This window comes from Girardinichthys multiradiatus, chromosome 14, assembly GCF_021462225.1.
Source record: "Girardinichthys multiradiatus isolate DD_20200921_A chromosome 14, DD_fGirMul_XY1, whole genome shotgun sequence".
Classification (NCBI taxonomy): Eukaryota; Metazoa; Chordata; class Actinopteri; order Cyprinodontiformes; family Goodeidae; genus Girardinichthys; species Girardinichthys multiradiatus.
The window spans coordinates 42,581,472-42,605,861 of NC_061807.1; the positions used below are offsets into that span (position 1 = coordinate 42,581,472).

General features: G+C 40.1%; 1 protein-coding gene across 3 annotated transcripts in view; it reads right to left on the minus strand.

The window, feature by feature from the left end:
• ank2b (ankyrin 2b, neuronal) overlaps positions 1-24,390 on the minus strand; it is a 170,666-nt gene that overhangs the window by 18,387 nt on the left and 127,889 nt on the right. For 2 of the 3 annotated variants that reach the window (XM_047385947.1, XM_047385948.1), the window contains exons 31-45: positions 21,165-21,319; positions 20,848-21,059; positions 20,417-20,621; positions 20,227-20,323; positions 19,875-20,103; positions 19,163-19,288; positions 18,926-19,048; positions 16,165-16,197; positions 15,853-15,874; positions 7,804-12,402; positions 7,236-7,313; positions 6,974-7,105; positions 5,180-5,332; positions 4,842-5,076; positions 3,592-3,652 (exon numbers count right to left, since the gene is read on the minus strand). In XM_047385947.1, coding sequence (XP_047241903.1) covers positions 3,592-3,652; positions 4,842-5,076; positions 5,180-5,332; positions 6,974-7,105; positions 7,236-7,313; positions 7,804-12,402; positions 15,853-15,874; positions 16,165-16,197; positions 18,926-19,048; positions 19,163-19,288; positions 19,875-20,103; positions 20,227-20,323; positions 20,417-20,621; positions 20,848-21,059; positions 21,165-21,319 — 6,460 coding nt within the window. The remainder of the gene's footprint in view (positions 1-3,591; positions 3,653-4,841; positions 5,077-5,179; positions 5,333-6,973; positions 7,106-7,235; positions 7,314-7,803; positions 12,403-15,852; positions 15,875-16,164; positions 16,198-18,925; positions 19,049-19,162; positions 19,289-19,874; positions 20,104-20,226; positions 20,324-20,416; positions 20,622-20,847; positions 21,060-21,164; positions 21,320-24,390) is intronic. The other variant, XM_047385949.1, reaches the window with a different exon arrangement.

Here is a 24,390-nt window from a genome sequence, read left to right on the forward strand (position 1 = left end):
ACTGGATAATAATGCCAAAGGGACAAATCCATACTCAACATCTGAGGAAACTGATTCGATGGATAAAGAGAGGTCAGACATTGGTCTTATAAAAGACTCTGTTGAAAACGTTCCCAAACTGGGAACATGAGAGTCTGCGACAGATGATGCTGAATCAGGAGATGATGGTCTGTCCTCAAAACGTTTTTCACCTGACTGTATTTCCAGATCTGATAGAACTGATTCTGGTGACACTGATCTGACACAAAGCGGTGAAGGACCTGTGAAAGAGGTCCTGAACTGAGAAATGGGGGAGTCTGGTGTTAATGCTTGGTGATTACCTGAAGATCTGCCTGATAGAAAAGAGTCTGATCTAACTGTTTCTAGCAGCATTAGCAATTCAGATGACATTGGCTGGGATTGTGCTTTAGAGGCAAGTGATAAAGACTTTCTGTACATTTCTGATGGCAAAGCACCAGTTTTATCAACAACAGCTTCTCCTGATTTTTCCTGATTACAGTCTGACAGTGTGCCGTAATGATGAGGTTTTCCTGCTTTGTTTCTAAATGTTTCTCCTGAATACTGTGAATCATGGATTTGAGAAATTAGCCTCCAAGACTCTGCATCATAAACTATACTGTAACCTATTGGGGGTTGTTCTGTTTTGGCTGAATGCCCGAAAGCTGAAAGCTTTTCAGGTTTGTCTTTGGATGACAGTACTGATAATTGTAGATCCTCAGATGTATGTTGTTGAGACAAAGACGGTAAGAATGGCTCATCAGACGTTTGTGTTCTGACTAAAGTTTCTGTTGTAAGATCTCCTTGATCTTTTCGAATTTCCATTAATTTTTCTTTTATAACACATTCAGCTTTCTCTCCTACGTAACCATAAACTTCCTCATTAGGTTTTTTTGCCCCTGACAAAACTGGAGATAGTTCTGTTTTAATGCCATCAGTTAATAATAGCTCTGATTCTTCAAGGGCTGGAGCAATGTTTTGGTTAGACTGAGTACTGTCAGCTTGTAGTGACTCTCTTTGGGGCAAATTTTCTTTTACCAGTCTGATTGGGTTTTCTTCTCTCTTAAACTTTACATCTCGTGTAGTTTTGAACTTGTTGAGACTCAAATCTATCTGAAACACTGCAGCTTGTGTCAGTTCAAGTGCAGATTCTTTCTGAAGAGTTTGGTCTGTTTCAGGATGACCCTGTAATCCATAATCTGTTACAGAACAGCAAGACTCAGGAGATAATGGCCTATCCTCAAAACGTGACAGCAAAGGCATGGCTTCATACTCAGCATCAGACAACACAGATTCTGGTGAAGATGAGTGATCATTTTCTATAACAGCATGCTGGACAAAGGACATATTCTGTGGAATAGGATAATCTGGGGACAGGCATTCATTTACTATGTCAGATTCAGGAGAACGTGTTCTAATGTCGATTAGTGTTGACTGTGGTGACATTGGTCTGTATTCAGGCACTGAGTCTGTAGAAACAGGCCTCTCTTCAACATCACACAGAGAAATAATAACCCAGTCATCTTCATTTTCACGACCTAATATAGTCAGTGTTTGTGCTTTGTTCTCTGCATCAAATAAAAGCGATTCTTGTGCCTGATCACCAGGTTTGGAAGCCAAAGTTACATATGAAAAATCTGTTGTTTTAATAGAGGAAGCTGTATATCCTTCTGAATATCCAACTGAAACAAATTCATCCCCAGATGTAACAGAAGAAGGCGATAAAACTCTGTCTTCATGATTAAATGGCACTGGAGACAACGAGCCAGGTTTTACACGGGGGCCTGCAGACTCCAATGAGCCGGAACTGTGTTCCGTGTTTTGAAAAGTTGGATCAGGCCAGTTGTGACTGAACTCTGATACAGCTGAATCAGTTGACAGAGCTTTAGGTTCATTTACATAAGCTGATAATTCTGGAGATCTGGACCTATCAGATAAATGCACCATTTCAAATTCAGTCTGTGATGAGTGTGGCTTTGGTAAAGATGATATACCTTCACACAGAAAAGGCTCAGGAGGGAACTTTCTAAAATCTTGGACAGGAGAGTCTGGTGGAAGCCAGCAACATGGAGCAGTGGACACAACAGATTCAGGAGATAGTGACCTGATCTCATGGAAACCATGAGTGTCATAATGATCAGGTTCATAAAGCCAATATGTTGTTTCAGCAATAATGGATTTAGGAGATGATGCTCTGTCTTCCATGTCAAAGGTTAATGACTGAGGTGACATGGACTGCTCACTACTATAGTCACTGACTGGAGATACTGGCCTTCCAAATGGTCTTCTGTTTGAAACCATTGGTGTTAATGGTCTTTCTTCTGCATCCGATGTTAACTGTAGTACAGAACCCTTTGACCTTGGGGCTGCAGTCCCATCCTCTCCAAGTTCCCATGGTAAGAAAGGTGGTGGAAGTGGGGATAAGGGCCTAAACTGTGGTACTGGAGAATCTGGTGCAAGGAAATTCAGCTCATTTAGCGATGAGACAGACTCAGGTGAGCAGGCCCTGAATTCGGTCAGGAGTATTACAGAATCTGGAGCACACTCAGGTGAAGCCAACTTGTCAGGTAATACGCTTCCAAGGCCAGAAACTATTTCAGGCACTGATTCATATTCAGGTGCTTCAAATTCAGTTGGAGATGCTTTTAGTCTGAGCGTCATCATTTTCTCAAAGCCATACACAACATCAGGTATGCCTGAAACAAAATCCATGGAGTGAAGAAGCTCCTTCTCAAATCCTTGGCTGTGTGACACTTGAGTCACTGAATCTGAGGCCTTTTTACATCTGACAAAGGGATCAGCTAATTCCTGACTGGTTTCATTCAGAGTTTGATTCATACCACGATTAGATTTGACATTAAGATCTGAAATCAAAACCTGATGAATATCAGCACCAACCGTAGAGTTTGAAACTTCATCACTGCCCTTTGTGAGGGTGGCAGCCCCCTGAACTTCTTCTTTCCTGACTGCTTGAAGAGATGAACTCACACTTAATACAGACACATCCTGAGCCTCTGAATTCATAGATTCAACATCATACCCATACAGGACTTTATAAAGCCGATGTGACACTTCATCCACACCTCTCGTGGTTGTTTGCTTGGAACCCGTGCATTCTGTCCTGACTGTGAATGCTAACGCAGGTAGAGAAAACTGTTCATTTGTAGGTTGTTGTGCTGGTGATCCTTTTTCACAAACCTCATCAGGTTCTGTGAGCTCCACTGAAAGTTTTCTGAAGTCCTGTTCAGCTTGCTCACACTCAGACAAGCTGTCACCAAAATCACTCATGGACAGTGGTCGATCTTCACAAACACCTGTTCGAGAGCTATTGGAAGTCTCTCGCAAAGCTAATCGGGATAAGTAATCTATGCTGTCTCCAGTAAAAGTAGTTCGTAGACACTCCAAGCTCCACTCCTCTCCCCCCTCTGCTCCTTCATTTTCAACAGCTCCTTCATCTTCGTGTCGTTCAAACATGGGTTTGGGAGATGGGGTGACCTGGGTACACAACTTGGCCCCCCCTTTGTACACAGGGTCTATCACCTGGGAACGGAGATTGTAGGGAGAGGTGCGGTACAAAGTGAAGAGAGGACTTACTTGCTTAAAACTGCCCATGTGAACTGGGTCTGTCACTTCCTCGTATATATGTTTTGATGAGCTGCAAGAAAACAACAATAAAGTGTCTGACTTATTAGAATTTGTTTTTTATAACAGATAAGCTGTTGATTACATTATACATATTAAAGTTAAACAGAATTAAATTACTTCTTGATGTGAAAACTGGTGATGTGACTTATTTTGGTGCAGACATTTGATCCAAAACTTTTCCACTTTTTTGTTCTTCTGGAAAAATTTGATGATATTGCTGAGTCATAGTTTTAGAGACTGGAACTTGAGCCTGCATCTTAGACTCGAGTCGCATTTAAAGGGCAAAAGCTTGACCTTGACTCCCAGTCCAAAGACTTAAGAATTGACTTGAGCTTGAGGTCTAGGACTCGAGTCTAATGAGTAGTCTTTAACTAATCTAATCAGGGGTTAAACTTAACTGGTGAATTTAAATCAGTTGAGTAAATTATTATCGATGTCCCTTGAGTTGCTGTATTGCATACAAATGACTGGTTGACATGAGTAATTTATGCACAGCACACATTAGTTGTGTGTTATGTTTCTCAACAGTTATTGGGAAAAATTGTTTATGAGAATAAAAGCAGTTCTTGCTAAGTATATTAAGATAATAAATATTTATTCTCAAAGACTTGAGCTTAGTTTATTTTATAAACTTTTTTGTACCATGGAACATGCTTACTGCTTAGACCCTAAACAGAGCATTGCTCTGACTCCATGTATGAAGAAAAACCTATATATGGTAAGTGAGGGAACTATTTTACCACAGGAAATGACACATCTCTGAACTAGCCATCTCTCAGTACAAGGGCATCCCTTAAATCAGAAACTTAACATTGCCTTTCTCTGCAGATTTCAATTGGGTAATAAATGTTATAACTTATAAATGCTCAAAATAATCCCAAGCAATCCATAACAGGGTTTTCTGCATGTTGAACTAAACATTTGGATAAAGGTAAAGATGTTAAATAAGTCCATGGATAAAGATTTAAATTCATTACCTACAACAACTCTGTGTTTTAGGGAGATTTAATATCATGCATCCTGATGTAAGAATCCTAATTTCTGTCATTAGAGGCATGAGACTCAACTTGCCCGTGTAAGATTTGGGGCGACTTGAACTTTGGAAAAACGGCATGTGGACATCTCTACACTGTTTTGCTTAATAGTACAAAATAAACTCTCACTTTAAAAGTCAATCACAAATCTTTTAAATAACTTACTTTGTTGTTTCCAACTTCATTTGTAGTTTTTCTTTTTGGGATATTTTCAGAAGTTCTGTAGCTGTGGCACCTGTCTCATATCTTTCTGATGTCTCGTGAAGCGATGACAAACTAGTAGATAGCTCCTCTGCTGACACCACGGGCACTTCTTGTTCTGAAACTGAGCTTCTGCAGGCAGCTTTTTTACGTCTGTCTGGCCGTGGACTATCAATATCTTCGTGAAGAGCGGAGAAACCTGGAAAGCATGTTTGTCTAAATGTTTAAAGATTCCCACACAGGCTTGATAAAATCCAGATCAATTGTCTGCATTAAAGGAAAACCATTGCAACTATGTGCACCTTCACTGTGGTCCAGAGTGATGGTCTGTTCGATCTCTGCGTAGGTATGTGAAGATGTCTCCTCTTCAGCACTTTTGTTTATCTTGGTTTCAATAAGATGAACAATGTCCATTCGGTTGATCTTTGTCAACGTCTTTATAAGTTTTGCTTCTGCTGAAACAAAAAGAAATACTAGGAAAAAAGATTCACTTTAAAAAAAGAGTGAGGTGAATTGTCCATATACAGTTAAAACCAGATTTACACCCTCTCTGTAAAAAGACACAAAGCCATTTTTCCTCATGGTTTGAAAGTAAGTCATAAAAACCTTTTCCTGTTATAGGTCACTGAGGATTACCAAAATTATTTCTACTTGTCAAATCCCAAAACAATGGGAGAGAGTGATTAGAATTTTTTTGAATATTACTGTGTTCAAAGTCTGACATTTACGTAAACTACTTGTCTTACCTTGCCATTCTTGCCATAAGTGTTGGTTTGATTTAATGTGAAAAAGTTGTTTACAAGAATGTGAAGAATACAGTGACTAACACGATGGTTTCAAACAATACACAGTCATAAGCTCAGAATGGTGCAAAACAAAGGACTGTGCATGCATCATGCTCCTCAGCACAACGCTAGAGGGCAAAATAAATATAAGCAGTTTCAGCCATGTATTTACATGCACTGCATAAAAAGACATTAGGTCTGACTAAACTTTTCCTGTCTTAAGTCAGTTAGGGTTACAAAAATTATTTCTATTTGCTAAATACCAGAATAATGGGAACATTTTATATTACATTCTTAAAAGTCAGTTAAATAAACCAAGGTTACTATGTCTTTAAATAATTTGGGACAACCTGGGTGATGAGGTCATGTTTTTTTGTACCTTCAGAAAGGTTAAATCACAAATTTTGAGAGTCTAGTGGAGTCACACATATGGATGTATTTTAAGGCAACATCATAAAACACTCTGACTCAATGGAATCATATGGAAATCAGCCAAGCTCTCAGGAAAAGAGTTGTGAACCTGCATAAGTCTGGTTCATCCTTGGGTCCAGTTTCCAGAAACCTCAAGAACACTCTACGCTCATCTGTTAAAACAATTATATGGAAGAATTAACAACACTGAAACATCCAGACTTCACAAGAACATGGTGTTCTGAGTCCCAGAAATGAATGGGTTCTGGTGTAAAATGTGTAAAACAATGCTAGCACAAACAAGCCAAAATTGCTTCAAGGCCAACTGGTGGTCCTTCTCCATGGCCTCACCAAACTCCTCCCAGGCCCGAGCTTTTGCTTCTGCCACAGCCCGGGCTGCAGCACCCTCTGCCTCACGGTACCCGTCAGCCGCCTCAGGAGTCCCACAAGACAACCACAGTCGATAGGACTCCTTCTTTGGCTTGCCAGTGTCCCTTACTGCCGGTGTCCACCACCGGGTTTGGGAATTGCCATCGCGACAGGCACCGCAGAACCTCCAGCTACAGCTACGGGCAGCAGCATTGGCAATAAATGCGGGATGCCAAGAAGGCCGGGTACTCCACAGTACCACTCGGCCCGTAGGTCAAAACGACAGTCAGAGACTTGTCCCCAACTTGAAGACGCAGGGATGCGACCCTCTCATCCACTGGGGTAAACCCCAACACGAGACGGCTAAGCTGGGGGGCCGATTGTTGATTGTTAGCAAACAAAAATAATTTTGGTTATCCCAACTGACCTAAAGAAAAAATGATTTCATGTTAGTATGATAACAATGTTTATGTGTCTTTTTATATAGTTCATGTAAACATCTGGTTTCAGCTGTACTTGACAATTATTGACCTGTGGCACTGTGTCCCTCTCTCACAGTCCAGAAGTTCAAAAGGGAATGGCTTTGGTCTTGCAGTGAGTTTGGGTTTTCAGTCCTTATCATGTTGATATTCTCCTCGCTGAAGTCCAATTCTCGTGCTAACTCTGTTGGCAGGAAAGAACTTAGGTAAAACAATCAGTGGTTACAAGAACAAATTGTCCAGTCTTTTTTTAATAGAAAAGAACATACATTTTGAAAGATTTAACTTGACTGGTGCTATTAAGTATGACTCACCCATCCAACTGAAGCCCAGGTGGTCGGCTATAATGGCCATCCTTTGCTCATTTCTTTCTGTTTCATCCTGTGGATCTACTGCAAATACCACCAGACAGCCATGAGCAGTCAAAGCCGCAAGGTAAGTCACAATTATAAACATGACCTAAAAAGAATTCACTGGCTTTCTTGTTTTCTTGCTGTTACCAGTTTGGTTTCATAATAACTTCATTGCAATAAATAATTTCTTTTTTTTTTTTTTTTAAATAAACGTACAGTTTTTGTACAGTTTGGTAAAAATAAGAATTAAGATGTTTACTTAGACAGATTCTAATTTCATATTTCTAAAAATTGGTTAAAGGTTTTCACCAGTTTTATAAAGCCTTAGGTCAATTATGAGATTTTTTTTAGGTCAATCTTGAGATTTTCAAAACACACAGAAGGAAAGAGAGATGGCAATACACAGACAACAGTGCTCCAGTAAAACAGCAATGGGACATAACGACAAGAGACAGAGAGGCAGCATCTTTACAACTAGTGTACTAATGTGGTACAAAAGATAGATAATAGCCCCTTTAACTGGGGGTACCTTGACTTTGGACTTTATCGTCTGGAATTCGCTGCATCTGTGTCTCAACAGGGTCGTCCCACAGTGGTCTAATGGGAAAGACGTCTCCTGAGGGTGGGAACCGCAGATCTGGGAAGGGTTCTCTTTCTATGATTGATGGATCAATAAGACTGCTCTCATCATCTGAGAGAGCAGCTACAGCCTCTTCCTCTGCCTCTGCCTGTGCCAACCTTGCCACAAGTTTTGCTGCTTCATCACTGATCTCTTCAACGAACTCAATAGACTGTCTCTGTGGTTTGCTTTTTTCTTTACTGGATGTGGTTGAATAAGATGACGGAGCACTTTTGCCACGGACTGGCAACCTGGACTGGAAACCTTTAGATCTTGTTGACTCAATATTCATGGGACAACCCTGATCCTTTTTAGTAGGTGATCTGGTAGACTCCCCATCACAGAAGCTCTTGGCATTGGAAGACTGTGTCTTGGGTTTGACATCCACAGAAGGACCTGCATCTGTCTCAGATTTTCTCCTCATGCCCTTTTTTACAGGAGCCTTAAGCTTTTTCTCTTTAGTGGATTCCATACATTCAGAATCAGCTTTGGCAGAGCTAGCCTTGATAGGAATCCTAGATTTAGATTCTGAAGTTAAGATTCTTGAAGATTCTGAAGAGTCTTTTTTAAGAGCTGTTGAGGGCGATGTTACATGAGATGGTGAAGGAATCATAGATTTTGCCCGACCTTGGGGAACAGACTTATTTTGTGCTTTGACTGTGCTTTGAGTTTTCTTACTGTTATGGAAAGTACTTTTAACTACCTCCTTGCCTGTTGTTTTTGGGGTTTCTACCACAGATTTTGTCTCTTCTGGGGAGGAATCAGAGGACTCTTGGCCTTGCTCAGAGTAAACTGATCTAGTAACAGTAGTTTCTGCAGTCTGTACATTTGTTATTGGTTGTTCATTTGAAATAGTTTCTAAATCTAATGATACTTCATTTATGTCGTTTTCTGCTTTAATCTCAAGAGGTTCAGGGGATGTCAGATCTTTCTTTGAAATTTTGGTTGAAGCTGAAATGCCCATTTTAGGGATTTTAGACTTGGGTGCATCAGCTTTACAGCCTAACTGATCTCCGTCAGGTGGGGACTGAAGCTGTGAATCAATTTTCTTTTCTAATATAACATCTTCCTCTGTATGAGGCTCTAGTGCTAAGTTGAGACCTACTGTTGATTCTGCAGCTGATCTATCTTCTTGCCTGGACTCATCTAAGGTAGGCTCCTCTAAAGACTGTTCACCTATCTGAAAAAAAGCAAAGCCACCCCCCTCCTCCTCATAGCTTCTCTTAGTCATGTCAATTGCACCACTCCGAGTCATTTCAAAGAGCTTCCCTTCCTGGAAAAGAAAAGGATTTGGCTCACTGGTAGGAGTGCTCTCTTCTGTTGGTGTTCTACCAGGTGTGGTGTCTGGAGTTGCTTGCAATGACTGACGATCCACCACCAGATTTAGGATCTTCTGTTCCTCCTCTTTTACACGGGCTGCAAATGTTTCATCATCGTCTCGCATGGCAGACCATGACTCAGTGTCTACTCTTGCAGTGACTCCTTTTGATTCCGTTCTAGGAAGATTTGATGTCTCATTTTCTACTTCTGTGTCATTATGAGTACAGACCTGATGTTTTGTTTGACTTGTGCCAACATCTGGACAGAGTCCAGGTTTTGCTGCATGACCCCATCTATCTTCCTTCACTTCATCTGTAACATTAGAACTTGTTTTTTGCACATCTTTCTGTATCTTGCTAACAGCCAACATCTGACTACTATTATCTTCTTTATCTTCCCTTGACCTCTTCAAGCTCTCCTGTTTTTGCTCATCTGTCCTGTTTTCAATGTTTGAAGTTGCCAATGTGGCATTAGAAACATGTTTAACAGCTTCAGCAGATGATGGGATTGTTTCCCATGAGGTTTTCAGTTTGGGTTTTGAATTATGCTGGTCTGAGACAGAGTGAGATCCCTCTGAAGTATGAGTTGCTGATGTGTTCTTGATTTCTTTGCTCTGGGTTCCATCATGTATACCTGCTGAAAAAGGAGAGGGAGGTTGTACTTTAATATCTGGACCAATAAAAAGAGCTAACGTTGACTCTTCTGTGCATCTATTGAGTCGACATTCACTTTGTGAAAGCTTCTCACTGCTGGGGTTTAATGTTTCATAGCTGTTATCCCCTATCTTGTCATCTGCTGAGGAAAACACATCTTTGCTAGACTTCCTGTTGCTCTTTGGGTCTTGTTCCATTTCATTAAATGTTTTTATTTTTGCAGCCATCTTAAACATTTCCTTCTCTGGAGTGATCTTTTTCTTAACTTCATAGCTGTCTGTTGCATCCTCGTCTTCTGGGTCTTCTGGGATAAAAGCAGGTTTGAATAAAATAGACAGGAAAGTATTTTCAGGGAGTTTGGGGTTTACCTCATAACTTACCTCTTCAGAACTAGGGGTATCAGGGGAGAGGGCACTCTTACCCGAACTTGTCATCTGAGATGTCTGCTCACAACTGTCATCATCAGCACTAGCTTCAGGGTCTTGAAGCAGCCTACCATGGAAAGCATCTTGGGGGAGGTCTTTGGCCTTAGAGGGTGATGTGTGGCTAGAGGGTTTATTAGCACTGGGTGCTGGTGGGAAGAATGGGTGGGTTTTTTGCTCTACAGGACTGCTGTCCAAGGAATCACGAGGGGGTGATTCTCTGGTTGGACTGGGCTCAATAGAGTCTGGAGATTTATGGGAAGAATTTTCTTCCATCAGAGGACTACCCTCTAAAGAGTCTCTGTGGCTTATTGTCAAAGAGTCATCAGCTAATGGACTGAGGGCATCTGATTCTTGTTTTAAAGGCAGGTTAAAGCTTGCATGATGCTTAGATGGGGATCTAGAGCCTGGAGAACCAATTAATGACAATGCTATCTGTTCACCGGGGCTGTCATCATCACTAAGAAATGTTTCTACAGTTTCTGAAACTCTCTTAGTAATGTTTTGAGGTTTAGATGATTTAGACTCAGTCCTCCTGAGAGATATTGACTCACTTGTTGTGTGGTCATCTGCAGCCTCACTGGAAGAGACAGGGAGTGTGAAGTCTGTAGATACCTGGTCACCAGAGGTCCCTACACCAGAGTCTCCAGAGTTCTCTTTGTCTGTAAGGTCTTTTTTAACTTTTGTGGAAGTTGATGCCAATGCTGTAGATGGCTGTTGTACAGACAAACTCTCAGGGCTCGTGCCTGCACTGGCCAATCCTTCATGCTTGGAACTGTCCTCTGAGCTAAGGTGATGGGTTCCATCTCCAGAACTACCACTTAGTGATTCTGCCACACCCTCATGTTTACAGCTGTCAGAGCTATCATCAAGGCCACCATTTCCAAAGTCTACAGTTTCAGATAGATCGGAGCAAGCGCTTGATTTGATTGCTTTATCTTTATCCTGTAAAGTTGTCTCTTTTTTTGCATTTTTGGGATCCAGCAAGACTTCGTGAGCTTGTGAGACATGTAAGGTCATTGCTTTGCTCATAGACTTTGACTGGACAGATTTGGATTGTGCGGTTTTCTCTGATCTTGATGTAGATGTTTTGAGCTCAAATAACCCAGACTTCCTCTTTGAGGGGTCCTGTCCGGTCTGGAATGCTTGCATCAGCTCTTTAACTGACATTGTCTCCTCAAGTTTTTCTGATTCAGCTTTCGGGGTTTTGGGAAGGGGGTGTTTGGATTTAGGGGTTTCTTTGGCTTTTGGTGATGATTTATTTATAACAGGCAAATGTGAAGGCTTGCTTCCAGTGACCTTGTTGCTCTTTTGTTCAGCCTCAACTTTTTGCTGTAAGGCTTTCACTTTGTCCTTTATTGACCCAATGGGCGTTTCTTCTATCACTGGGGATACAGGTGATGTTGGAGCAGGAGGTGTTGGCACACTAAGATGAGCTCCTGCTTCTGTTGATTCCTTTGCCTGCTCCTGGTCTTTTTCCTTCCGTCTCATTGGCTTTTTAACATCAACAGTTATAATTCTTTCATAGGACTTTGCTTGAGCTGAAGGTTTTGCACTTTCCCGTAGTACAACATCAGTGAATCTTTCTTCTGCACCATTCTCTTTCTTAGTCTTTGCTTTGGACCTCACTGGTGCATCCAGGAGGTATTCTTTAAGGTCACCACTACCCTTGATGGCTTTTGGTCTGGGAGCCCCTCTCTTAGCCTTACTTTCACGTAAGATGGGTTCCTGAACTTTTAGGGCAGCCATTTTTTTAGCCTCTTTTATCTCAGAGTCTGTGAGGAGAACCCACTCCTCAGTCATTCTAGCTGCTTTAGCTGCCTCCTCTGCCACCTCACCCTGATATGTTCCACTTCTCAGTATCTCACTGACTTTCTCAAGGTCCTCCTTGACTTTCTCAAGGTCCTTCTCCATTATTTCTAATGGTTCTCCAGAAACATCCTCTGTCCCCTTCTCTAGACCACACCTTCCTAAGGAAGGGGATTTCTCTGTCGAGTCTGCAGTCAAGATGGCAGTCATTTTAATCAAATCCTGTTTCATTTCCGACACGTCGGACAGAAGATCTGGTTCTCGAATCAGCTCAGATTTCAGGATTGATGTATCCGTCTCTTCATCTTCCAATTGGAAGAAGAACAAGTAAGGAGTAAAGAAAAGTAAAAATTCAAATGAAAGGAGACAAACATTGGAGAAGGTGGTCAGGATAAGACTGGAACAAGCTGCAGGGATCATAGGACATTCTACAGTTGGTATCAGAGGAATTAGGCTTATACTTTCTCATGTTTGGGGAAATTGTGAAGCTAATTCCAAAAACAAACAAACAAAAAAAATAATGACAAAGGATATGAGCAGGAAATAACTTGCTTAAGCTCTCACACACACACTCGCAAGACAAGACTATTAAGCAAAACAAAAACACTTAAAAACTATGCCAAGTATGAGGAAGAGCATAGTCAATATGTACAAAATAAAAATGAACAACACAGGAAATAAAGAAACAACAATGAAGAATCTCAAGATTGCTCAGATGTACAGTGCCTTGCGAAAGTACTCGGCCCCCTTGAACTGGTCAACCTCTTGCCACATTTCAGGCTTCAAACATAAATATATAAAATTCTAATTTTTAGTGAAGAATCAACAAGTGGGACACAATCGTTAAGTGGAATGAAATTTATTGGATGTCAAACTTTTTTAACAAAGAAAAAACTGAAAAGTGGGACGTGCAATATTATTCGGCCCCTTTACTTTCAGTGCAGCAAACTGACTCCAGACGTTCAGTGAGGATCTCTGAATGATCCAATGTTGTCCCAAATGACTGATGATGATAAATAGAATCCACCTGTGTGTAATCAAGTCTCCGTATAAATGCACCTGCTCTGTGATAGTCTCAGGGTTCTGTTCAAAGCACAGAGAGCATCATGAAGACCAAGGAACACACCAGGCAGGTCCGAGATACAGTTGTGGAGACGTTTAAAGCCAGATTTGGGTACAAAACGATTTAACATCCCAAGGAGCACTGTGCAAGCAATCATATTGAAATGGAAGGAGTATCAGACCACTGCAAATCTACCAAGACCCGGCCGTCCCTCTAAACTTTCATCTCGAACAAGGAGAAGACTGATCAGAGATGCAGCCAAGAGGCCCATGATCACTCTGGATGAATTGCAGAGATCTACAGCTGAGGTGGGAGAGTCTGTCCATAGGACCACAATCAGTCATACACTGCACAAATCTGGCCTTTATGGAAGAGTGGCAAGAAGAAAGCCATTTCTCAAAGATATCCATAAAAAGTCTCGTTTAAAGTTTGCCACAAGCCACCTGGGAGACATAACAAACATGTGGAAGAAGGTGCTCTGGTCAGATGAAACCAAAATCAAACTGTTTGGCCACAATGCAAAACGATTTGTTTGGTGTAAAAGCAACACAGCTCATTACCCTGAACACACCATCCCCACTGTCAAACATGGTGGTGGCAGCATCATGGTTTGGGCCGGCTTTTCGTCAGCAGGGACAGGGAAGATGGTCAAAATTGATGGGAAGATGGATGGGGCCAAATACAGGACCATTCTGGAAGAAAACCTGTTGGAGTCTGCAAGAGACCTGAGACTGGGACGGAGATTTATCTTCCAACAAGACAATGATCCAAAACATAAAGCCAAATCTACAATGGAATGGTTCACAAATAAATGTATCCAGGTGCTGGAATGGCCAAGTCAAAGTCCAGACTTGAATCTAATTGAGAATCTGTGGAAAGAGCTGAAGACTGCTGTTCACGAAGGCTCTCCATCCAACCTCACTGAGCTCAAGCTGTTTTGCAAGGAAGAATGGGCAAGAATTTCAGTCTCTCGATGTGCAAAACTGATAGAGACATCCCCCAAGCGACTTGCAGCTGTAATTGCAGCAAAGGGTGGCGCTACAAAGTATTAATGCAAGGGGGCCGAATAATATTGCACGCCCCACTTTTCAACTATTTATTTGTTAAAAAAGTTTGACACATCCAATAAATTTCATTCCACTTCATGATTGTGTCCCACTTGTTGTTGATTCTTCACAAAAAATCAGAATTTTATATCTTTATGTTTGAAGCCTGAAATGTGGCAAGAGGTTGACCAGTTCAAGGGGGCCGAGTACTTTCGCAAGGCACTGTAGGACATACACCATGTGTTGGTGGACAAAATGGCTTTAAAACAAATGAAAACAGAATATTTTACAACTGAAGCAAGCCAATGTAGTGTTAGCAAACACATGATAATTTAATATGGTGTTTATTCAAACAGAAATCAAATCATGCACTTTTAAAAATATAAATGAAATCATATTTTGGGAATTTTGGAAATTCCGTTTGTCATCTATTGTGTTTCTTGTCTAACTTGAAATTGAATCATATCTGAAAAAACAAAAATACAACATAATGTACAAACCTGTGAACATGTTCATTCAAGAGCAGACATTTAAAAAATAAAAAGACAAAAACTAAAAGAAGAAATGAATTCTCAGTAATAATACTGAATTAAACATTCATACAAACACACACATACACATTAATGTTAAGGCAAGTTATTTCCATGCAAAGCAAAGGGAAGTGCTGATGGTAAGGAATGGAATGAACAGACAACTTAGTGGACAAATTTAATCTGAAATAGAATGTAAAGCGCCACTCAGGATCAAAAACTTATTGAATTAATCCAATTCAGCAATGAGTTGAGTTTGTGGTTAATTTAGAACACCCTTCCTACATCTATCAGTGTGTAAAAATGGATTCAGTACAAAATAATTTATGTGCATTAAGTATGCTTAATGTACTGATTAGAGCTGTAACAACACTAAATACTTAAAGGTGTTAGGATGGGAGGGCAAGGCTTTAGAGGTGGTCAGGAGGGGAACTGCTGCTTGCTCTACTAAAGTACTAGAAACTACAGCAAGTACTAAACTAAAAGCTTTACTTCCTTTGTTCTTGGATGGAAAACATGAAGCATACATTGTTGTTTGGGACAATTTAGATTATCCCTATTTAAATGATCATAAAACACTATACAAACCACGATGGACATACACCTTTCTACTAATTTAGAAAGTATGCTGAGGAATTTTTATGTTAGGCCTGCATAAGAACAGAGACCATCCCACAAAAACCCTTTTTTTATGCTTATAGGTAAATGACAGGTAAATGGCCGATCTCAAATTCTAAAGATCAAATTGTTGAATTAATAACCAAGATGAAGGTGAAACCAAAAAGAAAAGACAGAGAAGTTAAGCCTCGGGAAAAACAGAACAACAACATAGGGATGGGCGGGGAAAGGCTTTGAACTGGAGTGAAAAACTGATTTTAAAGGCTTGAATAACAAGGGACTGTTCAATACTGAAGCTAAGAGCAGGCTGGATGTGTTAATGTATCAGTTTAGTTATTTTTTATGCACTGTTAAACCACACTAGACACATTCCTCACACGGTACCAACATTCTTGTTAGAATATGTGATAAATTAAGACAATAAATATCAGTAGTTATAAAAGGTGTTTTTGCCCTATATTTTGTTAAGGATAGAACAAAACGGAAACAATAGCTTACATCTCTCAAAGGTTCTGCCAGTCTGAAAGAGAAAACACAGTATGGGTTAGAGTTTGTTTAGAAGACTATAGCTGTGCAGACTTTTTAAAAAACACCAACACAACAGTATAATGAAGGCTACGCAAAGGACATACTGTACATCACATTCATTAATATATCTTTGAGGAATTCTTATCTCATCTATTATATTTTAAACAAGCTATATGTAGCACATTGAAAAAAATAATTTAGTGCTAATGGTTAGGCAGTGGCACAAATGATCAGCTGGGCTTATGGGAGGAAAACAGAGGGGGAAGCAGTGGCTGCTTTTACCTGTTCTTCTTGCTCTTGGTCTGAATCTGAGTCCTTATGAGAGCAAAAAGCAGCAGGAAGCAGAAGGGAGTACAGATATAAACGGCAGGAACAGTAAGGACAGGTGGCAGTGCATGCTCACTGTAGTAATGAACACAGCTTATCAGGTCTGTCAAACTGCAACTGAAAGACATGTTGGATAAACACTGACTCGTGTCTAGTCCGGGGACTGGACTCTTTGTATTACAGCTCAAAAACAGACCAGTACTTTTACAATTCTACTTCTTCATACCTGGAGATGATGTTGTAAGGTGCAGCAATAATGCTGGCTGATTGTGGCAACGATGGTTCGCTGCTTGTTATGTTCAGATTTATATACAGTACTGTAAAAATACAGTTTGCCCCCTTTCTGAATTCCCCTACTTTTTTGTCAGACTTAAATGTTTCAGATAACAAACAAGCTTTAAAATTAGACAAAGATGATCTAAGTAATCACAAAAAACAGTTTTTAAATAACGATTTCATAAATTACATGGAATAAAGGTCAGTCCAAAACCTTCCTTTTCTTTGTTTGATTCATTCAGAGACTTTTAGATGTGTTTTGGATCATTGTTGTGCTGCATAATACAAGTATGCTTGAGCTTAAGGTCACAAACTGATGGTTGGTTCCTTTAAATATGGCAATTAGTACAAGTCTTGAAGAAGCAAAGCAGCCCCACATCGACACACTATCACCACCACGTTTAACTGTCAGTAGATGGTCTGTTTCTGAAATACTATGTACTATACTACTATACTATTATATAACATGAACCACGAATTTCTTCAGTCTACCAAATAGTTCCTCAAAAGCCATGAGGATCATCAAGATTTTTTTGTTACGTCTGAGACGGGCCTTTGTGTAGCTTTGAGTCAACAGTGGTTCTGGCTTTGTACGTTTCCATTGGAGGCCATCTTGAAATTCTTTACTATCAGGATGTCCACAAAATGCAGTTAAAAGCCTTCAACTGATCCAAAATGCTGCAGCAAGAGTTCTGATGAAAATTAAAAAGAGACATCATATTCGTCCAATTTTAACTTCTCTTCATTAAATCCAGAGTAAAATTTAAAATTCTCCTCCCCACATATAAAGCCCTTAATGATCTAGCTCCATCATACATCAGAGATCTGATGGTTCCATACGTTCCTAACAGAGCACTTTGTTCTCAGACTGCAGGTTTACTGGTGGTTCCTAGAGTCTCTAGAAGTAGAATGGGAGGCAGATCCTTTAGTTATCAGGTTCCTCTCCTGTGGAACCAGCTCCCAGTTTGACCCTGTCTACTTTTAAGGCTAGACTTAAAATGTTCCTTTTTGATAAAGCTTATAGTTAGAGTGGTTTAGGTTATCCTGAACTATCTCTGTAGATATGCTGCTATAGGCTTAGGCTGCTGGAGGACATAATGACCACTTTCCCTCACTCTGGGTTATCAGCTGAGCTGCTGCAGCCAACAACGTAATATTCCCATCTATAGATGATACACTTTGTCTTTCTATGTTTAACCCCGTCTTTCTCCTAGACAAAGCTATTGGCTGAGCTTTTGCTATAACTAACTATATGTGCTCTCTTTCATCCTATATACTTTAAAACAGGTTCAGAGTTCATCTGCTTAGCTGTGTCTATCTCCTAGATGAATCCACCAAAGGAGCTATAAGCATTAATGTTTCACTTTTCTTTCCTATAGAAAGTACTACTGGATCAGTGCTTCTGTGTTATTTTTAAAGGGAGTTTTTCCTCTCCACTGTCGCTACATGCATGCTCAGTATGAGGAATTGCTGCAAAGTTCACGCCAGTGACTGTCCACTGTCTCTACATGCTCATCCAGGAGGAGTGAATGCTGCAAGTCACTGACTGGATGCAATCTGCTGGGTTTCCTTAGATAGAAAAACTTTTTAACCAATTTGAATAATAAACCGAATTTGACAGTATTGTTTAATAATTATGATCAGTTGGAATGGATGGACTTGACTTGATGGACTGATTTTCTTTGTGTAATATGCCTTGAGACGACATGTTGTGAATTGGCGTGATATAAATAAACTGAACTGAACTGAATCTTGCTTAGTCTATGTTCCCTATAATTGAATCATTAACTCTGATCCTAACTTATGCCAGTGAGGTCTGCAGTCCTTTATATGTAGTTCTGTGTTGTTTTGTAACCTCCTAGATGAGTCGATGCTCTCTCTGAGTAACTTTGGTATCCCAGCCACTCCTGGGAAGCTTTCCCACTGTTCCATGTTTCAATATTTGTGAATAATGGTTCTCATCTGTTCTTGAATTTCTTTAGATCAGAGCATTATGTATTGCTTTTTGAGAGTTTTTAACCTACTTCATACTGCGTGACAGGTTCTGTTGATTCTACAGGGTAGGCAGGAATCAGACCTGGGTGTGGCAAGTTTAATCAAATCCAAAACATAATTCCTGATTTACCAAACGGTGGCATTTACATTTTCACATAGGACCAGGTTGATTTGGATAGCATTTTTCTCTTAGTAAATGACATCATCATGCTAAAACTGCTTTCTATATTTATGCAGATTGTCTTTGTCAGTTGTGTTTTCATGACACTTTGAAATCTGAATGTAAGCCTTTGCGTTATTATCAACAGACAAAGATTGCCACAAAGTCTGACTTTATAAAAAATAAACAATTGTTAATATTGCTTTGCATGAAAACTGGATGCCATGAGTTTCATTGACATAGTAAAGTGGGCATGGGGAAGTACATTATTTGTAATGTTCTTACTTTGCTGTATGAAGGAAGCGTGATATTGAGGTTGCATATGGCATTTTGGTGAAGTGACCTGTAGTTCCTGGGTTCCTTCATAAATGACAATCGGCCGCATGGCTCCTGAGTGTTGTCCCGTATCTACATAACCAAGCAAATTACAAAACAAGGCTATGCTTTCTAAAATGTAAGAACACGTAAATGACAAAAGAGCTCTGTGTTTTGTGATATAAGCAAACAAGAAACAATCCTTACTTTGATGAAGAGTGCTAGCCTGTTCTCCTTAAAGGCATAAAAGCTGAACAGATGATGTTGGCCACTTTTGGTGAGTGGAACCAGGTTTCCAAAGCAGTCTGCATATATAGGTTTCCCTTCCAAAACCTGAAATAAATAACAGGTACAATGTGCAAGTACCTCAACACAGGTATACAAATACAGCTCTTTATTTAAAAAACAAAATTATAAAAAATTGTTACTGATAGTGTTACAAAAGCTGTTATTAGGCTATAAAAAATTAAGCAAATGTTTAACAAAAACGTATAAATTAAATTTATCCCATCCACTTGATCTTTCCAGTACTCTGTCTTCTTCTTCTTCTTTCAGGTTTTCCCTTTCAGGAGCTGCCACAGTGAGTCACCTGTCTCCATCTAACCCTATCTTCTGCATTTTATTCTCTCACACAAAGATGTCTTCTTTCTCTTCTTCTATGCTTACCAATAGTAGCCCAGTTCCCACTCGTAACCTGTTGGTCATCAACTCTAATTGTAGTCATTGTTAACCCCGGTCTCAACCAACCCAGTGTAGAAATCATGTTTTTGATTCGCATGGCAGTTTTATGCCGGATGACCTTCCTGATGCAACACTCTGCATGTATGCAGAGTGCCAAATAGACCACAGGACATTGTCCCCCCATTGAGGCTGCATGTATCAGCCTTTGGTAAATTCCAGGTCCATTGTTCTTTCTCACCTCTACATCACGGCTCCGAGCCACCTCAGTGAAGTTCTCCTGCTGTTCCAGTGTTTTATCAATCTTGTCATCAGTCATGCAGAAACAGCGCAATCTGGCTTCAATTGGGTCATGGGTTTTGGCAAAGATCACAAACTTGGCCATGTAGGGAACACAGATGATCTCTCGATACACCTGAGTGGAGAAGTTGACAGATTCCTGGACTTGTCGACAGTCTATAAGCCAGAACCTTGAAATAAGAAGCAGCACAGCAGAAATCAATGTGGTGTAGGCATTTAATATCTGCTGCAGTGGAATCACCAAGAATTCAACAATGGATATGTCATAAACATGATTAAACATTTTATTTTACCTTGCAGAAACATTGGTAGTGAAGGAGACACAGTCATTAATAAATGTTAATGGAGTTGTCCCTGTTATATCCTCCCATTGTGCAGGCGTTGTTCCACCTGAAAATTGACACAAAATAAACTGTTTAGAGTAGGAAAGGGTCTTAAGTGGCATTATTTAGTTTTGCAGATGTTGTGTTAGCATTCTCTGACCAGTTATGCTACAAAGCAGTCGTAATGTGGGTGTGTCCCCCCCAAAACCATTAAGAATTGGGTCAGAGTTGCTCTTGGGAACAGGGATGGTCATTGTAATGGGTTTATGGAACTTTCTCCTGCGAGGCTCCAGGGTGACAATGGGACTGAAGGTGGCCTTGTTACCAAGGATCTTCCTCACTACATCTACATTCACTGGCTGGGCCTGTGAAAGAAGAAAGTGCACAAGGATTTTCTGGAAATTGGCAAAACACTTAAAGCGGGCTACTGTCTGAGAAGACAAGGATTTCACAGTCAGTGCTAATGAATAATGATTTTATACATTCTCTTTTTCTCACTGCTACCTCATTACCTGCATAATATACTGATAAAAATGAAAGAAAAGCAGGTGGTTAGGTAGCAAAAGGTGACCACAGGCATTTATAAGTTACCTGCAGTCCAACTTTAATCCTTTTGGTGAGCGCCCCCTCAGGAAAAACTGCCTGCACTTGAGGCACAACGGTACTGCTTAGGATGCCTCCCTCAGGACCAATCAAATTACTGTCCTGCTTGATGCGTGACACCACTGCAAAATACTGTGGGAAGTCTCTGGTAATGATTCTGCAAATGCGTTTCCTTTCCAGCTCTTCTGGTGGGTCCAGTTCTAGAGACAGGGGGCAACAAAGCACATGTGTCAGTGCCAGTGTGGTGTGATGGGGATGTTTTTTGGTTACTGCATGTTTCAGTCCACTTGCACCAATACACTAACCCTCATCCATGCCATTCAGTATCTGATTGAGTTCCTCTGGAGTGTATTCACACTGATGCTCCTTCCAGCTCTCTCCTGTCTCACTTCTGAGGATCACTAGCTCCCGCTCCTTCCCTCGGAGTGAGGCAAAGTGGGGGATTTCAACAATTACAGGACTAAAGGAGATGAGGGGAGATAAAGCCAATTACTTAGATCATGATCTGATGGAAAATAACAATATCTCAATGAGTGCCTTCCAAAATACAAGTGAGCATTTAGTCTGTTTTCAAACCTTATCTTTAAGTTAGGCTTAAATATTAATTTATTGGTTTATTTGAATATTTGACCATCCAAAGTTAGCAGCACGTTTCACAACTTTCTAGACATGGTAAAAGCTATATTTTCTTCTACAATGTTCTACTATTTCTGTACTTCACTAAAAGTTAAGTAGAACAACAACTCGTACTATGGAAAGCAGCTAGAGACGGCAGGTAATCCTTGGATGCTCATTATTCACATCCATCATCCATGCAAATGGAAGGTTCTGCTGAAGGTGCAGAAACTTTTCTGTCCACACTGAATCAAACCAATGGTTCTAGAGGTCAATTTATTTCCATAGGCTGATGTCACACTGTTTCTGATGATGTAAAGCACATCTCGAAAAGCCTTGAAGAGCAAGTCCTGTCACAGTTAAAGAATAGGTGTCACCCTTGATGGGTCTCCATTTTGTTTTTTTCTGGTGTATTGGGATCAAAGTATAAAATGTACTATGCCATATGTCCCATTACATCACTGTATGTTTTTTCTGTCATACTAAATACTTGCCAGACTATTTTTGGAAAAGAAGGGTAGGTGAGTGCCCCCACAGTGCTGAAATAATAACAGATCGGACAGCTGTCCTTTTGCTGAGGTAACAGAAGTTTTATCAGTGCAGACAGAGCGCCGGCTTAGCTTATCAAAAGATTGAGTAATGCTATTATGGGTATAAATTACGTAAATGACATAGCAATTGTGCATATGTGCAGTATGCAGGACATCTCAGGACTGGGATGCAATTTGTTACAGAATTCTTTGACATATCCAGATAATTGGTAGCAGCCTGGCTAAGCTGTAGATCAAAGTGCTAAAGATACAGTGACAAAATGTGTGGAAAGGCAATGCTGAAGCATTACTTACTTAAAGTCATTTTTTATGAATTCTATTGAAATGGAAGAGAGATATTGAATAGTGTGATTATGGTATTATTTGTAGTACTTCTGACAAATTAGCATTTTTATAACTGGAATAAGATCAAATAAGAAAATGTATTGAATATATATAAAATTGAACAATTCCTTCAGCATCTATCGAGAAAAGATCATATATATTATTCCTAAAATGCACAAAAATAGCCAATGCCCATATGTGAAGCTCATTCAGGATGGAACTAACACATGGAACCAGCATAACCCAGTTGCTAGTGAGCCAAAGTAAAAAATAAACTAAGCTAGTTTTTTGCTGTGAACTGGTGACATAAAGCTAAATTACAACGATTTAAAGCTTATTAATCATAAAGGACTTTGCTTGTGTGATGCCTTATTTGGTTTCACTGCAGTAAAGCATAATGCAGCTTTTACTCCAGTCTTTGTACACAGTCTGTGTTGTTATAGTTTGTAGTTGAACAGCAGTCAATCTTAATATTCTGAATTAATGTGGATGGTCTTTATATATAATACTTAAGATTTAGAATATTACTCTGGTACCTACCTGCCCTGCATAACAACATGCTATTTACAACACATATTTACAGATACACTTGTTCCAAAACAAGAAAACAGGCAATTGAAGTCAAAGTTATTTTTCATGTGAAATGGTTATTTGGCCTGGCAGTGAATTTTCAAATCGTCCACTGTTGCTGGTAAATACAACAAGGAATCAATCATTGACTGCAAGACTTTCATATTTATCTAGAGCTACAGACTAGACAGCATACATAAACTGTTTGGATAATGCTGACTCGGTTAGTGGATGAAATAACTAAATATCAGCAGCTCACAAATAATGCCAGAATGACTGCAGCAGAATAACACTAGTCAGCATACCACAACCAAACAACCATTTCGATTTTACACACACACACACACACACACACACACACACACACACAGGAAAACAGAAATATACACTCAGTGATCAAAAGCTAAGCACCCAGACAGAACGGTATAAATCTAGTGCATGTGTTGAAAGGTCATATGACTCCAATGATTACAATATTGGGAAAAACAGATTGGACGTAGATGTTAAAGCTGGTAGTATGAGCATATCAATAGTCCTACAAGAGTGAGGGGTTTAATCTTGTCATGTTGGCAAAGAGCTGCTAGAACTGGTCCAATACGTGTTTAAGACCTTGTTGGCCACCATGAGGCAGTCCAAAGATTGTGCCATGATTGGACAGGTGAAGTAAGTCAAAGTAAGATGTGTGAATAGAAGTTGACACTGACATAGTGCTGGGACATCAGAGTCCCATGAATCACTAGAGATGACTTGAAGTGAAACCCTGTGGTGTCACACAACATGATGCCAGGAGTAACACTTGTGCATCTTAGATTTTACTCTAGATGCGGAGAATGTAAGGTTGCTAATATTCTGTTGGTCTGCATGAAACCTCCCACACATCAACGTCACAGAAAAGCCAACTGGTAAAAACTTCCAAACAGATTTGTGGAGAACATGCTCAAACACAACATCCACCAGGGTGTTTTGCTCTTTGGCTATTATGGCCTCTGGTGTTGTTCTGGGTCAGTCAGCTCCTTGCGAATCAAATCAGTTCTATACTTATCAAAGATCTGCACGTGCATCAAAGAGTGGTTGGCCAGTCAGGGTCTTTAAGGAATTCATGGAAGGCCCTTAGTACTACCATAAATAAATAAATGACCCAATGCAAACAAACTGGTTTGTAAACTTAAGAGTGTTGCTTTAGTATAGAGTTTCAGCCATTGGGTAGAGGAGGCCTAATTGTGAGATGAAATGCTCGCCACCGGTACCAAATTATGCTCAAATCAACCAATCCTTCTGGGTGTCTGACTTTTGTTGTCAGTGGGGGGCTTTACAAATGACAAGAAAAGTTTCTAAGAAGAAACAAAGTATGAAGCACACAGACAGGGGTGAAAAGCAATAGAATACTGCAGTGCAACACAAGTGAGGTACTGGGACACTAGGGGAAAAAGTGACAAATGCATGCAAAAATAAAAGACAAAGTGGAAGGCAG